At 36.9% G+C, this 19,479-nt stretch overlaps 1 protein-coding gene across 1 annotated transcript; it reads left to right on the top strand.

Moving 5' to 3' along the window:
• The first annotated feature begins 1,537 nt into the window (after positions 1-1,537).
• Positions 1,538-19,085, top strand: LOC145552863 (perforin-1-like). Its single transcript, XM_081610906.1, has 10 exons — positions 1,538-1,634; positions 3,315-3,577; positions 3,657-3,736; positions 7,470-7,515; positions 7,777-7,922; positions 8,008-8,146; positions 8,299-8,379; positions 15,299-15,795; positions 15,877-15,970; positions 17,063-19,085. The coding sequence occupies exons 2-10, from the start codon at positions 3,317-3,319 to the stop codon at positions 17,270-17,272; spliced, it is 1,554 nt and encodes a 517-aa protein (XP_081467032.1). The 5' UTR covers positions 1,538-1,634; positions 3,315-3,316; the 3' UTR covers positions 17,273-19,085.
• Positions 19,086-19,479: the final 394 nt, after the last annotated feature.

The raw sequence follows: 19,479 nt of genomic DNA, 5'->3' as shown, positions 1-19,479 counted from the left end.
ATTCCATGACCTTCATGGAAAGGTCTCTACCTTGACCCAATCTTTTGTAATCAAGATAGGGTTAACTCTAGTAACAATACTAATTGTTCTCCTTCTGCTTGTGTGTTGTGTGCTCCCTATGAAGAGAAGATGGATCTTGGGGGCTATATACAGATGGATGACCAAGCAAGGATAGTGGGCATCAGACTAATGCACATGGCCAGGGTCGCAACTACATATTATTCAGGTGGATGCGAAAACATAAATCGGCATAAATAAACTTTCCAATATTGTAATATCTGTTAAATTACTTGCCTTGTTAATTTATCTTTAATCCTAGTTCTTGTGGATATCTTTGTTCTCTATTGCTAAAAATCTTGTCGTGGAAAATATTACCTTAACAAGAGTCTGGATGAAAAGAAATAAGAAATGTATTAAAACCTTGCAAGAAATACAGACTAAGAGGAGTCTGTCAGGTCTGCTCTGCCTAACAGTGGATTCTGGGTTCCTTTTATAGATTCTGGTCAACAGATCATGATTGTTATGCACCAACAATTCTGTGGAGCCCAACCCAGATGGTAGTCTATTGTCAAGGAAAGGGGCTTGTTACTTAACGCATGAAATGCAGTCTCAGTTCTGGCCGGGGAAGTATCACCCAGATTGTCTCCTGGATCACAGACATTGCCGGCTGTTACGGCACCGTAAAAGTCTATAGGAGAGCAGCTTGACCAATCTCATGACAAGATCATGCAGACTCATGATCTCATCATTAGACACAATCTAATACATAAAAGGGGAGAAGAGCACATTATAAAATTTTCCATTACAATCTTAAAATATTTTTAGGCAACTTTTTTTGTGGCAAAGGTTGTTGCACCCTAGAAGTATTTTATTTAAATTATTTCTTTTTTTAAGTTATGGACAAAAAACTATTTTATTCATTTATTTAATACATTTTATTTGTCTTATTAATTTTATTGTTGCCTAGTTATTCACGCCTAGTTATTTTTGTTCAAGCACAGAAGTTTTTCAAAGTTAAAGCTGCGTGCTATGTGATTTTTTCTGTAGCAGAAGTAGCGTCAGTTGTAAAGTTGTAACTAGAAGAAGAAACTATGTAACAGTTTTTCTGTGCACTAATGTCCGGCTGCTACACAGAGAACAATTCCAAGAAAGATACACACAGAGTGGGGAAAATCTAGTTGCTGAAACTAAAGAAGAACTCCTGTCTGTTTTATGAGTTCAACACAATAAATCGACTGGATGCTTTAAATACAGCTGGATGTTATAACCTTTTCACTTTCTGTAGCAAGTGGCATAAAGCTGTTACCTTGTTTCCATATGACTGAAGCTAAGTTTAAGTTGCTTTTTATTATGCATTTTTCTGTCTTGCTGTTAAACCTTTCCTTCATTGCAGTTCCGGTAGAACTGCTTGTTCTGTTAGCATAGATACTTAATACATAACGTTGCCAAAATAAAAACCTGAAACATTACCTGCAGTTACAAGAAACAAAGTAACTACATTCAATTGACATTACACAATGTCCTGTATGAATCCTTATCTCTCCAGAGCTGCTGCTTTATAAAGCACAGTTCTCAGCTCAGCACACTTGGAAACATTGCTTGTTTCAACTTCTTTTTGGTCTGCTTTGGAACAGGTAAGATTTTTTAATATGAAAAAGGAAAACAAAATTAAATTAAAGAAGACAATTTTCCAATTAATTTAATTTCACTGATATTTCACTGATGGTGGAGGTGTGTGGCTGTTTCTTGAAATCAAAGATCTGTGGATCTCCAAAGTTTAATTTGTTGATTGTTCATTGCTGGGAATCAGAATTCTGGAAACCAAAAATATTGTAGCTACCTCATAAGGTGACATCAAAATTATTGGGAATCAGAACTCACTTTACATTTGTCTCATTTAATTACTACAAATTGAAATCCATAATTTATTATTAATTAATAAAGCCAAGCTCAGAATCTAATGTGGGAATGAATAAACTTTACACACAAGGAATGATCACTGGTATGCTTATTACTAATCAAGTCTGAGAATTTATTAACTAAATAGCCCAACTTTATAGCTGAATTATTATGTGAATAACTTATTTCTTTAACTACTGGCATGTAACCTAACTAACTACAAAAAGAAATATATTGAATAAGAAAATGGGGATCAAATCAGAATAATGAATCAGCTTCAATGTATTTTTTTCACAAATATCTACTGGCTGAACCTTTTGTGTTATCTAGAACTCTTTACTAATGTTTCACCATCAATAACTGCTGCTCCCATGAACAAATACGCTCTAACTCAAAAATGTGATATTTGCTTCCTCTAACACATGCAAAAATAAAAAATAACTGAACAGAGATACACAATGTAAAAATGTACATAAAAGTTGAAATGCATGTATGATTTAAATGCGTAACTGTTTCAATAAATATTTAGATGTATTTAATACATGGGTATGTAATAATCACAATATGCTTAAACAATATTTAACCAATAAGCCTGACTTTAATTCTATTCAGATTAAAGTCCTGTGTTAGCAGCGTATCCTGAATTTATTTTATCTGTCAGCCAAACCCTCCAAATTTATTTATGTGGCTCTAGCAGCCTTTATTTGAAAGTAGCTTGACAGGAAAGAGGGTAATGAGATAGGGGGAAGACCTGCACCAAATGTCGCCAGGCTGGGAATTGAACCTGTGATCACCAGCATGAGGACTAATGCCTCACTACATGGGTTGTGCTTTGCCGCTGCGCCACCACAGCACCCCAGATCCTCCAAATTCAATGGGTAATAGTGCTATAATCTTAAAATGAATGGCGCTGTAAACAAATGTTTACCCATGAATTAAATACATTTAAATATTTATTTAAACAATTTTCATTTAATTCATACATGCATTTGAACTTTTATGCACATTTTACATACGTATCTCTGTTCAGTTATTTAAAATTTTTGCATGTGTTAGCATAACCCCTTCGGTAACACTTTATTTGATGGACAGGAATCATCAACTGTCAAAAGAAATGTCATAATAGTTGTTAATTATTGAAATTTAAAATGTAATGTATCTTTGTGTTCTATTACATTACTAAATTTTGGTAATGAATTGGTTAATATCAGGTTGTCATAACAAAGACATATTGAATAATGTCAACTTCGCATTAAAAGTGTTCATGTCAGGTGTTGTGTCATGTCAGTCTTATGCACACCACTTCAAATAAAGTGTTAACTAATTTTCTTAGATGATGGTGTATAAATGAATCATAAAAATAAGGAAAATTCCATGCATTAGGTAAAAATGTATCTTTTTGCTTCTGACTACAGCTATGCTGCCCGATTCAACTTCAGCTCTTCTTCTCCTGAGCGTCGTCCTTGTTCACTCCTCTGTTCTGTCCTGTCGGATCGGGACCGAAGGAGAGTGTCTTGTTGCTCCTTTTGTACCAGGCCACAACCTGGTGGGGGAAGGTTTTGATGTAGTCACACAGCAGAGAAAAGAAGTTAACGTGATTGATGTGAAGACTTACCTGAGCCCCAGCAAAACCTGTAAACTCTACACTAACCCTCTTCAAAACAATTCCCTCCAAAAAGTAAATAAAAATGCATAAATAAACAGCTGCACATCTGACTTGAGGGATCAACAATAACGTGATTTTTCTTCATTTTAAGCTTCCATCTTCTGTTGTGGACTGGAGTTACGTCAGTCAATGCAGTCCTGACATCCACAGCAGACGTCACACCTCTCTTAGGTAGAGTATTTAAACCGGATTGTGAACACTGTAAAAGTTGAATCACATGATTAAACTAACAATTACTGAATTTTAATTACATGGTACAATTACATGTTCCAGTCAACCGTGTCTGTTTATTGGGCCTTTATGTGGTAGACCAACACATAGTGGATAATTCTGAAGTGGAAGCTATACATGAAAAATGTGGTGTGCATTTTTACTGATATTCTGATACTTATTAATATATTCAACTGCAACCAGTTAGCTTCATAGGTCACCTAAAATAATGTAAAATCTTTTAAAAAATCAATAAAATTTATCTTTATTCTCAGTTAAGTTCACAGTTAAGGTCACACACAACATCATGAAGACCAAAGCAAAATATATTGTTAAAGTTTGAAGCAGAGTTAAGTTGTAAGACAAAATCCCAAACTTGGGACAAATCATAGAGCATGTCTAGTCTGTCAGCTTAAGGCAGTGGTTCCCAAACTTTTTCTCCTGGGCCCCTCAAGGTGTTTCCAAACTATTTCTGGGCCCCCCTATGGATTACAAATAACTGTCTGGTCGAACGATGTGTGTGAGCGACGGGGGGGGTGGATTCTTAGAGACTCCCCGTTATAGTCAGCCCCGACTCCAGACGAACAAGGGGGGGAATCAACTTTTTGGGGGGCAAAATGAATCATAGCTGAACATAGACAACAACAGTAGCCTACAAGCTACAGTACTTGCTAACAAGCTTAAGGTGCTGTATTGATATTAGCCAGCTAATCATCTTTTAGCTAACATTACCTTCATCCAACAGCTTTACTCAACTCAGTCTGTTAGTTTGGGGGGAAAACTGTTAAAAGTTCTTTGCGTTTTGCTGGTTTGCTGTCATGACTCTAACGCACCTGCGTAGCTCTTTGCTGTGTTATTATGGCAAATGTTTATTTTAAAAAGTTGTTATTCTCTGCTAAAAGGTTTTGAGCAGAATTTATTGTGATCTTTATTAAATTCATTAGCAAATCATAACATTTGTTCTAATCAAGTTGAAACAAGAGTTTGAATTATTCTAGTGTAAAAATATGTGGTTACTTTAATTTGATAAGGCGAGTGAAATAATACAGAAATGTATGTTTTTTTAATTAGGCGAAGGCAGTTTTTTTCTTGGATATTGTGAAATTATTATTTGATTTAAATTCCAGTATTAAGTTAAAACTCACAATTCCAGATTAATGCACTAACAGAACTTCAAAAACAATGTTTAAACAACTTGTCTTGTTGTTGAATAAACTTTATGAACTTTAATTTCTGAGTTAAAAGAAATACAATTTTCTTATTGAATTTCAAATATTTTAGTGTGTGGAGAATTATCCTTTCTCCAGGCTCAATTCCTGATGTATGAGGTTGAAGAACAGGTTGTAAACTGTAAGTCAAAAATGTTCTCTCTAGTCAAACCATTTCTGTGTTTGAAGAGAAGGAGAGAGAGAGGTTCATTGTCTGTTGAGGCAAGACAACTTAACATCTTTAGTCCGTACATATAAAAACCTGACTCTGACCCTAAACCCGACCTAAATTCAAGTCACTGCTTAGTCTTAAACTTAGTTAAAGACAGCACTTCTTCTGGGGACGTACAAGGTGAGAAATCCTAAAACACACACACATTTATTCACACACACAAAGGGACATGTGATCAAGGATGTTATGTTTGGAAGCCAGGACGAGGTAAAAACAGAAGTAGACAAAGAACTCTTAACAGCGTTTATTCAGAACTTGCTCAGCAGTACAGTCACATCAGGTATTCCTTTCCTCCGTCTTATCCCTTCTTCTTCTCTTCCCCAGTCTATGCTATTCTCGTACACCACCTAGTGGTAGACACAACATTCCCCTCTTACTTGAAAAGATTGCATGTACCCATTTAACATATGACTGAACATCTACCTCATTTAACAGTTTGTATGTCACAAGTGTAATCTTAGCTGTAATTAAAGCAGGGTAATTACTTAAGTACACGAAACCAAACAAGTAGAGAAGATCCTGCAACAATTACATCATCCAAGTAATTGTGCACACCAGGTAGACCTTTAAGCACAGGTTCCATCATTTTTTGGAATGCAGATGGAGCAGAAGCCAACCCGTACGGGACTCGGCAGTAGCGGAAAAGTCCTTTGTGTGTAATAAAAGCCGTAAGGTCCCGACTGTTCTCATGTAGTAGAAGCTGGTGGTATGCAGATGCCAGATCTATGGTGGAGAAAACAGAGGCACCCCTGAGCTCACTTAAAAGCTCATCCATGTGGGGCAAAGGGTGACTGTCAGCAATAATAGCTTTATTAGGTTCTCTTAAGTCCACACATAGTCTTAGCCTGCCTTCTTTTCTTGTGACCACAATAGGCGAAAACCAGGGAGAAGCATCAATGTGTTCCATAATGCCCTCCTTTAGGAGCAGATCTAGTTCCTCTGACACAGCTTCACGTACTACAAATGGAAGACGTCGTAGTTTTTGCTGAACTGGGACTGCATCCTCACGTACTTTAACTTTGTGCACAAAGCCAGCAACACAGCCAATAGAAGAAGAGTCTGTTTTTGTTAGCAACATAAGTGCAGCAGAAGAGGCATGTTCAGGAGGTGGAACATGGATTGAATCGTGGCTCAATGTCCACTTCAGTGCTTTTATTAGGTCCATTCCGAGAAATGCAGATCTTCCTTGAACCACATACAAAGAAGCAGGAGCAGTTTTGTTGTCAAGGGTAACTGTAGCTTCCAAACATCCTATTACAGGAATGTCCTCTTTCAAGTAAGTGACCAGTTTCACACGTGGTGCAGTTAAATGACTCTCAGGAAAATGTCTGTTGTACAGAGTCTCTGGTATGATAGAAACTGATGATCCTGTATCAACCAGTAATTCAGAGTCAGTAACCTCCCCTGACGCAGCTTTAATGTTCACTTTGCAAAGCAGTCTATCAGTAGCGTTAACGTCCTTTGCGATCATCATGAGCACAACCACTTCAGGCATTACTTCTCCAACTTGGTTAGCTGAGCGGCAAACTTTACAAAAATGTCCAGTCTTACCACAGCTGTTGCATTTTGCTGCGGCTGCAGGGCAGTCTCGCGCATTTGCCAGGTGATTTGTCGATCCACAACGATAACAGGCTCGCGCTCTCTGCTGCGCCGTGCGCATGTGGCTATTTTTAGAAACGGTTTGTAGGTTTCTATTCTTATGTTGAGTAAGTCCGCGCTGAGCAACCGTGTGTACAGCAGTAGCTCCACTGAGGAGTTTGGACGACTGAAGAGCACGTTCCACTTGACACGCCAGCGTAATAGCGGTGTCCAACGTTAGTGAAAATTCTAATAAAAGTCTGTTTTTCACCTCCGGGGCATAAGCCTTCTCAATAAGCTGATCCCGTAGCATCTCATCTTCCATGGTTCCATAGTCACATGTTATAGGCAACTCACGTAAAGCAGCCATGTATTGAGGCACAGTCTCATCCGCCATTTGTAAATACAAAAGTGCGGGTTAAATGACAAGTGTGTTTTTAAATACTCAGAAGTTATTTTAAAAAGTACTTTTAATCTGAAAACCGAGCCACATATGGAAGCATTTTCTAATTTATTGAATATAACTGTAGCTTATACATACCTGCCTAATAAGGCTTATGTATTAAAATAACAATAGTTAAATCAATTTCACTAAGCTAGAACGCTTTATTACCTAATGAAAAATGAACTGTATAGATGTTTTATAATAATTTCTTCCTTTAAAATGTCCCAACAGCTCTCTGGTTGAGTCTTACACATCCCAAGATGCCAGTAATTGGACGGTAAGAAACATCTCAAAGCTGAACATTTCAGAATATTTTCAATGCTGCCCTGAGTTTTGATAACACAAACCTGATAGAAACCTTGCTGGTTGATTTTCTTTTTTTCACAATTTCATTTCAGTTAATATGTGCTCTTCCAAGAATTTTATCATATTTATAGTTTGCATTCAGTTAAAACTGAAGTGATTAGAATAGTGATAGAAAAATATGGCTTCTTATTTAACACCTTATAAACTACATGTGTTGTCTGAATCTCATCAGTTTGGCTTGGATTTTCTAAAAAGTCCGGAGTTTGGCAAGTTAGATGTGGGAGCAACCCGCTCCAATGCCTACAAGTTTGCTTCACAAAGGATCAAAGAGGATCGCTACACTTTCAGCATACACAGTGTCACCTGCAACACTTATGGGTAGGATGGAAATTTGACGTTTTTCATTGTGTTCTGACAGGTCATGGTTATTGAAATAATTGTCTCATTTTGTCTTGGTGTCTAGTTTTATATTATCAAACACACCTCCCTTAAGCTTTAAATTCAAAAAGCGGTTAGACCTCCTGCCAACTCACTACAACTCCTCTACTAAGACCGAGTATAGAAAGCTCATAAACACCTATGGCACACACTACTTCAGAAAGGTGAGAACTTTCTCACACACACACACACACACACACACACACACACACACACACACACACACACACACACACACACACACACACACATTGTGAATTAGTTACAGACATTTTTCTGCAGCAAACTATTTTAAACCACTTTATACCTGTTTTAGGTTAATCTTGGAGGGCGACTGAGACGACTGATATCTTCACGAAGCTGTTTGTCCTCCATGAATGGGTTAACCTCAAGTGAGGTAACAAAAAGCACAGAACAAAACATGTGATAATGCCTATAGTTGAAAGTAAGCCGGTATAGTTTGATATAACCAATTACTTTCCACCCCGTATGGCAGAAACAATATATTTTTCACATTGTGAATTGTTTCTACTGTGTTGTCCAAACAGGTACCCAACAGTACAGTAAAATATTAATGTTTTTATTTGTTTTGGTTTGCACAATGAGGCACAGATGATTTTCGTTATAGTACTGGCAATAATTTAAAACTACTTTCATTATCACTGTTATTATTACTAAATACATTAAGCTTCATAAATATCAATCAATGAATCAATCAAATTTTATTTGTATAGCACATTTCAGCAGCAAGGCATTTCAAGGTGCTTTTCATAATTAAAAAACAGAGTCTAGAATTTACAGGGTTTTTCTGTGCGCGCAATGACCCTCAGTCACGCGCCACTTTTACATCATTAGGAAGAGGAATAAAAAGAAATTAATAAATAGATAAAAAGTAAAGATAAAAACATTAAAAATATTGAAGACATCAAAACCCACACTCTAATCCTAATTTAGCCATAAGCAACTCTAAACAGGTGGGTTTTAAGCTGAAATTTAAAGGCACCCAGTGTTTCAGCTGTATTACAGTTTTCTGGAAGCTTGTTCCAAATTTGTGGTGTGTAGAAGCTGAATGCTGCAGAGCAGACCAGAACCAGAAGATCTGAGGGGTCTAGACGGTTGGTACAGTAATAACAGATCTTTGAGGTATTGTGGTGCTAAACCTTTCAGTAATTTATAAACTAACAACAGTATTATAAAGTCTATTCTTTGAGCTACAGGGAGACAGTGTAGGGACTTTAAAACTGGTGTTATGTGCTCTATCTTCCTGGTTTTAGTGAGAACAGCAGCAGCAGCTTCTGGATCAGCTGCAATAGTTTGATGGATTTGTTAGTCAGACCTGTGAAGACGCTATTGCAGTAATCAATGCGGCTAAAGATAAACACATAGATGAATTTCTCTACATCGTGCTGAGACATAAATCCTCTAATCCTGGAGATGATCTTCAGATGATAGAAGGCCGACTTTGTGACGTTCTTAATGTGGCTCTGAAGGTTCAGGTCTGAATCCATCACTACTCCCAGGTTTCGGGCTGATCGCTGGTGTTTAGTTGTAATAACTGAAGTTGCGCATCGATTCTAGTTTGCTCCTTTTTAGGTCCAAAGATAATAACTTCAGTTTTGTTTCTGTTCAGCTGGAGAAAGTTTTGGCACATCCATACATTGATCTGTTCTAAGTATCTGTTTAGCACCTGTATTAGTTCAGAGTCACCTGGTGACATTGTGATGTGTATCATCCGCATAATTGTGGTAGCTGATCTTATTTCCTGTTATAGCCTGAGCCAGTGGGAGCATATAAATATTGAAGAGAAGGGGTCCTAGGATTGAACCTTGGGGTACCCCGCATTTGACCTTTGACATCTCTGATGAGAAGTTTCCGATTAAAACAAGGAATCCCTGTTCTTTATGTAGGATTCAAACCAGAGGAGCACTGGACCGGAGACTCCGACCCAACTCTCCAGTCAATTCAGTAAAATGTCGTGGTCAACAGTGTCGAAAGCTGCACTGAGGTCCAACAGAACCAGCACTGTGGTTCTCCCACAGTCTGTATTTATGTGGATATCATTGAACACTTTTACAAGGGTCGTCTCTGTGCTGTGGTGAGCACGAAAACCGGACTGGAAGGAGTCAAAGCAGTTTGTTATTGTTAGGAAGTTATTTAATTGTTTAAAAACAGCTTTTTCAATAACTTTGCTGATGAATGGGAGGTTGGAGATCGGCCTGTAATTCTGCAGTACTGATTTGTTTAGATTGTTCTTTTTTATCAGTGGTTTGATAACTGCTGTTTTCAAAGCCTGGATGAAAACACCTGATGAGAGCGATGAGTTTACTATTTGGATCAAATCATTAGCAACCACAGGCAGGACTTTCTTAAAGAAATGTGTGTGTAGGGCATCCAGACAGCAGAAACTGGAGCTTACTTGACTTATAATTTCCTCTGGGCTTTTATAATTAAGTAGTTGAAATTGGGTAATTTTTCCTGCATTTGTTTTGTTTGGGCAGAGCATTGGTACTGGCTTTGGAGTGGATGTACAGATTAATCCTCTCATATTTTGAATTTTCTCTGAATTTTCTTCTTCTGGAAAAAGTTTTCCAGAAGAAGCTGGAAAACTTGTTGCAGGCGGCATTAATTGAAGTTCAGGTGGCAACGTCATCGGAGGATTTGTGAGCCTGTCAACAGTGGCAAATAAAGCTTGAGCGTTGTTAGTGTTTTTGTTTATGGCATCTGCAAAGAAAGCCTCTCTTGCATGTTTTAGTGTTGTGTGATAGTTACGTAGTCTTTCTTTGTAGATGTCACAATAAACGTGCAGTTGAGTTTTACGCCATCTCCGTTCAGCCCTGTGGCAGAGTTGTCTTGCAGATTAGTTATGATTTCTCCATGGAGATTTCTTCCTACCAGTCACAACCTTCACTTTAGTGGGGGCAATGTAATCAATGATATCTGAAAGTTTGCACTGAAAATCATCTACCAACTTATCTACGTCATTATTGCTTAAGGACGAGGAAGAAGAGTAAATTTGATTAAATGTTTCTGCTGTGTTTCCTGTGAAAGTACGTTTTGTGATAGTAGCTGTTTGTCCAAGTGGATTAACGGATAAAGAACTGTCAAAGATAACAGCAAAGTGATCCGACAGGGCAATATTAGTTACAGAGACATTGGAAATATTCACAACCTTAGTGATAACCAGGCCCAGTGTGTCCATGAGTCTGTGTTGCTTGTTTGACATGTTGTGTTAAACCAAAACTCTCTAATATGTTAAACAGCTTTTTAGCCCCTCCATCTTGGGGGTTCTCAACATGAATGTTGAAATCACCGACAATTATTAAACGATCGTACTCAATGCATATGAGAGATAGAAGCTCATTGAAGTCCGCGAAGAAATTTTCCACATATGTTGGAGTTTTGTATAGTTAGTGTCAAAGTTTGTTTGTGGCCTTTTACCTCGATTCCAAGATATTCAAAAGACATAAAATTACCCAAAGAGATTTTACTACAGTTTATGGTATTCTTAAATATTGAAGCCACGCCTCCTCCTTTTTTGTGTTTTCTATTTTCACTTAAAAAAATTGTAAGTAGGAGGCGCTGATTCAATTAATGCAATTGCTTCATTATTGTCATTCAGCCATGTTTCTGTCAGAAATAAAACATCAATATTATGCTCAGTGATAAAATCATTAATTAATAGAGCATTAGCACAGAGAGATCTGGTATTTAAAGAGCCAATTTAAGTGACTTGGAGGCTGAAAGCTCTTCAGTCTGAGGTTCCTTTAGGCAGGGGATGGGATCAGTCTGAGGTTTGAATTAAGACCGCTGCTTTTTGTATTTCTGTTTTTTGTAACTTTTCTTGCAGTGATCCGGACAGGTATTGTCCTGCTATAAAATGTTGGGGTGCAAGACACATATATCCAACAGAAAATGATAAATTTTACTGCTGAAGGATTTATGGCCCCAGGAGAGCAACTCCATGAAACGAGCAGAATGGCAAGACAAAACAGATGTCTAGCCAATTGAATTTTGGCTAATGTGGGAGGAGTTTGCTATATGTTCGCAAATCAATGCTGCACATACATTCCTATGCATACCCCACTAAAACACACATTTAAAATAGTAATGACCAGGCTTAGTAAACTGAACGTGGAAGTAAAGATAATGCAGGACAGAACATGCATGGAGGTTCTGGAAAGCCTGGAGGCCATTCCATGACCTTCATGGAAAGGTCTCTACCTTGACCCAATCTTTTGCAATCAAGATAGGGTTAACTCTAGTAACAATACTAATTGTTCTCCTTCTGCTTGTGTGTTGTGTGCTCCCTATCAAGAGAAGATGGATCTTGGGGGCTATATACAGATGGATGACCAAGCAAGGATAGTGGGCATCAGACTAATGCACATGGCCAGGGTCGCAACTACATATTATTCAGGTGGATGCGAAAACATAAATCGGCATAAATAAACTTTCCAATATTGTAATATCTGTTAAATTACTTGCCTTGTTAATTTATCTTTAATCCTAGTTCTTGTGGATATCTTTGTTCTCTATTGCTAAAAATCTTGTCATGGAAAATATTACCTTAACAAGAGTCTGGATGAAAAGAAATAAGAAATGTATTAAAACCTTGCAAGAAATACAGACTAAGAGGAGTCTGTCAGGTCTGCTCTGCCTAACAGTGGATTCTGGGTTCCTTTTATAGATTCTGGTCAACAAATCATGATTGTTATGCACCAACAATTCTGTGGAGCCCAACCCAGATGGTAGTCTATTGTCAAGGAAAGGGGCTTGTTACTTAACGCATGAAATGCAGTCTCAGTTCTGGCCGGGGAAGTATCACCCAGATTGTCTCCTGGATCACAGACATTGTTACAGCACCGTAAAAGTCTATAGGAGAGCAGCTTGACCAATCTCATGACAAGATCATGCAGACTCATGATCTCATCATTAGACACAATCTAATACATAAAGGGGAGAAGAGCACATTATAAAATTTTCCATTACAATCTTAAAATATTTTTAGGCAACTTTTTTTGTGGCAAAGGTTGTTGCACCCTAGAAGTATTTTATTTAAATTATTTATTTTTTTAAGTTATGGACACACTTTTATTCGTTTATTTAATACATTTTATTTGTCTTATTAATTTTATTGTTGCCTAGTTATTCACGCCTAGTTATTTTTGTTCAAGCACAGAAGTTTTTCAAAGTTAAAGCTGCGTGCTATGTGATTTTTTCTGTAGCAGAAGTAGCGTCAGTTGTAAAGTTGTAACTAGAAGAAGAAACTATGTAACAGTTTTTCTGTGCACTAATGTCCGGCTGCTACACAGAGAACAATTCCAAGAAAGATACACACAGAGTGGGGAAAATCTAGTTGCTGAAACTAAAGAAGAACTCCTGTCTGTTTTAGGAGTTCAACACAATAAATCGACTGGATGCTTTAAATACAGCTGGATGTTATAACCTTTTCACTTGCAAGTGGCATAAAGCTGCATTCATCACAGGATGAGTGACTGCAGGATCAAGTTATTTCCTATAGCAAGTCAACAGCACTCATTAAAATACTTAAAATACACTCATTAAAATACTTAAATAAATTTCAATTGCCATTACCTTGTTTCCATATGACTGAAGCTAAGTTTAAGTTGCTTTTTATTATGCATTTTTCTGTCTTGCTGTTAAACCTTTCCTTCATTGCAGTTCCGGTAGAACTGCTTGTTCTGTTAGCATAGATACTTAATACATAACGTTGCCAAAATAAAAACCTGAAACATTACCTGCAGTTACAAGAAACAAAGTAACTACATTCAATTGACATTACACAATGTCGTGTATGAATCCTTATCTCTACAGGACTGCTGCTTTATAAAGCACAGTTCTCAGCTCAGCACACTTGGAAACATTGCTTGTTTCAACTTCTTTTTGGTCTGCTTTGGAACAGGTAAGATTTTTTAATATGCAAAAGGAAAACAAAATTTAATTAAAGAAGACAATTTTCCAATGAATTTAATTTCACTGATATTAATGTGGTGGAGGTGTGTGGCTGTTTCTTGAAATCAAAGATCTGTGGATCTCCAAAGCTGAATTTGTTGATTGTTCATTGCTGGGAATCAGAATTCTGAAAACCAAAAATGTTGTAGCTACCTCACAAGGTGACATCAAAATTATTGGGAATCAGAACTCACTTTACATTTGTCTCATTTAATTACTACAAATTGAAATCCATAATTTATTATTAATTAATAAATCCAAGCTCAGTATCTAATGTGGGAATGAAGAAACTTTACACACAAGGAATGATCACTGATATGCTTATTACTAATCAAGTCTGAGAATTTCTTAACTAAATAGCCCAACTTTACAGCTGAATTATTATGTGAATAACTTATTTCTTTAACTACTGGCATGTAACCTAACTACTGATAATACAAAAAGGAATATATATAATAAGAAAATGGGGATCAAATCAGAATAATGAATAAGCTTCAATGTATTTTTTTCACAAATATCTACTGGCTGAACCTTTTGTGTTATCTAGAACTCTTTACTAATGTTTCACCATCAATAACTGCTGCTCCCATGAACAAATACGCTCTAACTCAAAAATGTGATATTTGCTTGCTCTAACACATGCAAAAATAAAAAATAACTGAACAGAGATACACAATGTAAAAATGTACATAAAAGTTTAAATGCATGTATGATTTAAGTGCGTAATTGTCTCAATAAATATCCGACAGGGCGACATCATTTACAGAGACATTGGAAATATTCACATCCTTAGTGATAACCAGGCCCAGTGTGTGTCCTTGAGTGTGTGTTGCTTGATTGACATGTTGTGTTAAAACAAAACTCTCTTTTGCCCCTCCGTCTTGGGGGTTGTCAACATGAATGTTGAAATCACCGACAATTATTAAACAATCATAATCAATGCATATGAGAGATAGAAGCTCATTCAATTCCGTAAAGAAATTTTCCACGTATGTTGGAGTTCTGTACAAAGTTAGTGTCAAAGTTCGTTTGTGGCCTTTTACCTCAATTCCAAGATACTCAAGACGTGAAATTACCCAAAGAGATTTTACTACAGTTCATGGTGTTCTTAAATATTGAAGCCACACCTCCTCCTTAATAAAAATATGAAGTTTATCACTTTCAACAACCTACTTTAAGTATTTCTAGGTGTGACTTTTGTTTTTTTTTTGTTTGTCCATTTAAATTTCCTAGAATTTCTACATGAACATATTCTTCTCCGCTTGTGTCTGGCTCTTTATGTATATATCTGGTGTATTAGAGCTTTTTTTAAAAAAAAATCTCTGTGCTGTTCTTTCACCTAGATCCACACCTGTTTATCTGTGGGTGTTGCTGTTGGCTTGGGGAAGATGAACATCTCTAGTGTCCCAAATTCTTGCATTCGTGTCCTAAAAAACCAGGACGTTGCCACTAACTTCAGCTCTGGTCTCCACCAACACTTCAGAGAGGTATCAGGAGGAAATGGTTGGTTGGGGGAGTTTTCAATTTTCCAAAATGATTCCATGGGCTACATGAACTGGCTAAAGAGCCTGAAAGAACATCCAGATGTTGTTTCGTACTCCCTTCGACCTCTCTATGAGCTCGTGCCAAACGAGCTTCAAAAGGCAGCAGTGAAAGATGCTATTGAGCAGTATTTGAAGGACACTGCTGTGAAGAAATCACCCCAAGAGCCACTCTGTGACGACAAAACCCCTAATGTGGCCTCTAACTGCTGCCCTCTGCACGCCTCAAGAGGAACTCTAGCAGTGAGCATTGTTCGAGGCTGGAAACTATATGGAGATGTTATTGGAAAAACTGACGGGTGGGTTGATGCAAAGGTAAAAAGCAAAGACCTTATGAAACCTGATGAGCACACCATTTAAATGGCTCCTCTTGTTCACAGCTATGCCAAGGTGCACTATGGTTCCATACAACACAGGACCCAAACCATCGAATCCAATAATCCGAGGTGGAACATTTGGTTTCTTTTTGGCAAGGTCAGTAAATGTTATCATGACAGATTAGCTGAAAAAACTCAACAACAGACAAACTGATCCATTTACGCTGCTGATGCAGCAGAACTTAAAGAGTTAATACCAGCATCTATTTTTGCAAAAATAAACATTAATTTACCAGCAGTGAGGAGAATTGGGTTTTTATGCATTAGTCTTGAAACAAAGCTAATTTATTCTTTGGTGCCACCAAAACTATTTGTTAGCAAACATTTCATATTGGGTCAAATATAATTTAATATCAGAAATGTGTTGTAGTTTCCATTTCAGCTAGATGATGTTAAATTATTGATCATGAACTAATCTGTCCTTCAACTTGTGGCTTGCATCAGACAGCAGCCACAATAACAAGAAAAGAGAACCTCCCTTTAGGCCCGACTCGTTCTTGTTTCGGTTCTCTCAGAACCAACCTGGGTGTCTGTGGACATGCGGCTCCCACACTCACTGCTCTGCTTAACCTGTTGATGAGTCAGGAAGTGCTGACCCTCTCTTATTGCTTTTACAAATCAATCATGAGCATAAAAACTTGGCTGACCAAACAACAAATGTACAAAATGAACCTTGAATGTCAAAGTAAAACTTTTTGTCCAATTGTTTTCTCTGTCCTACTGATTGCTTATTTTTTGTTTTTAAAAACCTGATTGAAATAAATAAATCAAACCAAACAAGATAAATCAAAGTATAAAATCAATTCCATCTGTAGATCCAAGCCAGGCTGTAGACTCTTTATGTTTTGGGATACTGGGTCAGCACCTGCATGAAATAGAATTTGGTTTTACTTGATTAGACCATGCTAATCATGGTGTTTATGATCGAGTACAAATAAAAGTAAAAATATTTTAAAAATCTGAAAATATTTGAATAGAAACCACTTTAAACATATATTGTGTAAACAGACACAGCCTAGCTGATGTATTTAATATCTTGTGCTGTTGTGTTTTGGCTAACATTACACTGCATTTATCAACTTTTGAGATGCATGGAAAACAGTTTTACTTTCTATATCCGCTAAATAATTTGACTTTGAATGAGAAAATATGCATCTGAATGATCCTCCATTCAAATTTTCTATTGAAGGTTGACACAAGCCTGGAATTGAAGATTGAGGTTTGGGATGAAGACCCAAAATATGACGACCTTCTCGTACAGTGCGGGAGGTACCTGATCCCTGGTAGTCATACTTTCATGTGCGCAGGACAGTATGGAAACGTTGAGGTTAAATACAAACTGTACTGTGAGCCGTATCTGACTGGAGAAAAGTGCAGCCAATATACACCATCTCCTTAGTGACAGGAGATTTGTGAGTTTTGGGAATGAAAGCATTTCATTTCATCACATAACATTAACTCACTAAATCTGGTAGAAACTCACAATTTATTCTTAATAGTTTAATTTTGTTAAAGACCTAGCTAAATGAGTATTTATCATATAATGAAAAAAATTCAAGATTCTGTGTAACATTTAATCACAAGAAATAACTATGTTTTAATATATGCAACCAGAAATTGTGTTCCATTAAATGACAATAACATTTGTGAAATTGCTACAAGTTGTTGGCTTCATATATTTTTGATAAATCTTGTATTAGTTGTATGAATTATGTCTTATATGTGTTACTATAAAAGAGAGAGAGACGTAGTTACGTTACAGGACGTGTCACAAAACTATTTGGTCAAGACCTTCTGTATGCAGCAAAGCGGAGAACCAGGGGACATATTTTCAACCTGATCATCGTTTCCTTGCAGTTTTATGGTTAAAATCAAGAGGTGCTGATTAAATTTATTAATTGAAATGATCTTTCAACATGTAGTCATGTTTGAAACAGTGAAGATATCTCATATTACTATTTATTACATAAAAGGTCCAGGCACCACAGTTTCACAGTTTTCCTTTAGAAGACCTTGACCTTAATCCTTTTGGAAGACGGGAAGGGGGGGAAAATCCTCATTCCCTTCTGGCCTGCAATGATTTATAAAAGCAAAAAGGTTTTCCTGTTATTTCTTGACCTAATACTGCACACATCATTATGATTGTTTATTGGAATGCATTTTTTACTAAATAAATTAGTAGGATAACTGTATCTCCATCTCTCTAAGTCTTTGGAATAGGTAGCACAAACCACAGCAGCTTCCAGTCCTCTCAGTTCTACCTTTGAGGAAACAAATCTTTATTTTTAAAAACATCCAGCTTCTCTCGCTGTTTACTCCTATGTCAATAGTGTCATATGTTATCTGTAAAATAACTGTGTACCTAAAGTCTAAAGTCAAACAGTCTGCAAGTCCTTCAAAAAGCAGACATTGTGTGCACAAACCAGCTCTTCAAATTCAACTTCTGTAGCATAAAACCATACTTTGGGATTCTGGAGAAGCAATGATGGAGTCCACTGTACCAACCTCACTCTGAATGTGTGAAGCCAAAGCAGCTATCAGAGTCCAAGAGACTTAAATAAAAAAAAGTAAGAATAAAGCAAACCTTGGCTTATGGTAGAAATGAGTGTAAATTTCTCTAATGACACTGCAGTCGGGCTCGGCAAAATAAAATATTTTTTTGTACTCGGCCCAATGTTAATCCATTTTTTTTCTTGCTCTCTTTTGTAAAAAAGAAATTACTAATGAGAGAAAATAATTTCAAAAAGTGGTTTTTATATCAATCAATTGCATGATGGAGTGTTAGATTTTGTTTTATCACAAGAATATTATCGAAATATTAGAAAACTATGCAATTTTACCAAAGAAAAATCTCAGAATTAAGAGAATTAAGCTCTTTAGAGCCACTAAAGATAGGAAAAAGTAGTGATGGGTCCAACAACACCGATGCGTCGGTGCATGTGTCATACCCATAGACCAAACCCCATGTCGGTACGCGAATTGGTTTCAGCAAGTCATGTGACCGATACAGGAACTGTTTTGAAATTACATTAACGTGCCAAACTGTGTTTATAAGGAAGCGAATTTGTCAATCTGTAAAATGCATTTGCCAAATGAATTCTTGATCTTTTATGGTACAGCATCAACTGTGGAGCAGCCTCAAGACAAATGAAAGGTTTCCGCAGTGTGGGACCATTTTGATCTTATATCGGAAAATAAAGTATTTGTTTTCATTTCCTTGTTTCATCCAGTTCTTTTCAGTTTCTACTTGATCTACCTGAATCCAAATTCAGCTGAAATTGACTCTTAGTTTACTTTCATATTATGTTCTGCAGGTTGTGTTGCATATATTTGACAGAACTGTCTTATTTAAATAAATCCACCTCCTCAATACTGAGGCATTATAGGGCCAGGCATGAGAATGAAGTCCCAGATACACCTTGGATAAACTCAGGCACAGCCATTCTACAAATTACTCAATTGGTTTTTATAAATTATTTCATATAAATGTATTGTTTACTTCATTTTTTTCTACAGCAGGAGAAGTTGTGTCAAAAAGGTCAAGACTTGGAAATTTTGCTGCTCCCCGGGGGGTGATCCGTCAGATAAAACTTCTGCATGTTGGTG

The sequence above is a fragment of the Poecilia reticulata genome, chromosome 1 (assembly GCF_904066995.2).
Source record: "Poecilia reticulata chromosome 1, P_reticulata-male-v2, whole genome shotgun sequence".
Taxonomy (NCBI): Eukaryota; Metazoa; Chordata; class Actinopteri; order Cyprinodontiformes; family Poeciliidae; genus Poecilia; species Poecilia reticulata.
Note: the sequence above shows the minus strand (reverse complement) of the source record. Positions and strands in the feature narration are given on the sequence as shown.

Bases quoted from the DNA above. Each gene is read 5' to 3' on its own strand.
- LOC145552863 (XM_081610906.1), top strand. From the start codon at position 3,317: ATGCTGCCCGATTCAACTTCAGCTCTTCTTCTCCTGAGCGTCGTCCTT. The intron at 8,147-8,298 runs GTGAGAACTTTC...TACCTGTTTTAG, and splicing joins GCACACACTACTTCAGAAAG to GTTAATCTTGGAGGGCGACT. The intron at 15,796-15,876 runs GTGGGTTGATGC...TCTTGTTCACAG, and splicing joins GTTATTGGAAAAACTGACGG to CTATGCCAAGGTGCACTATG.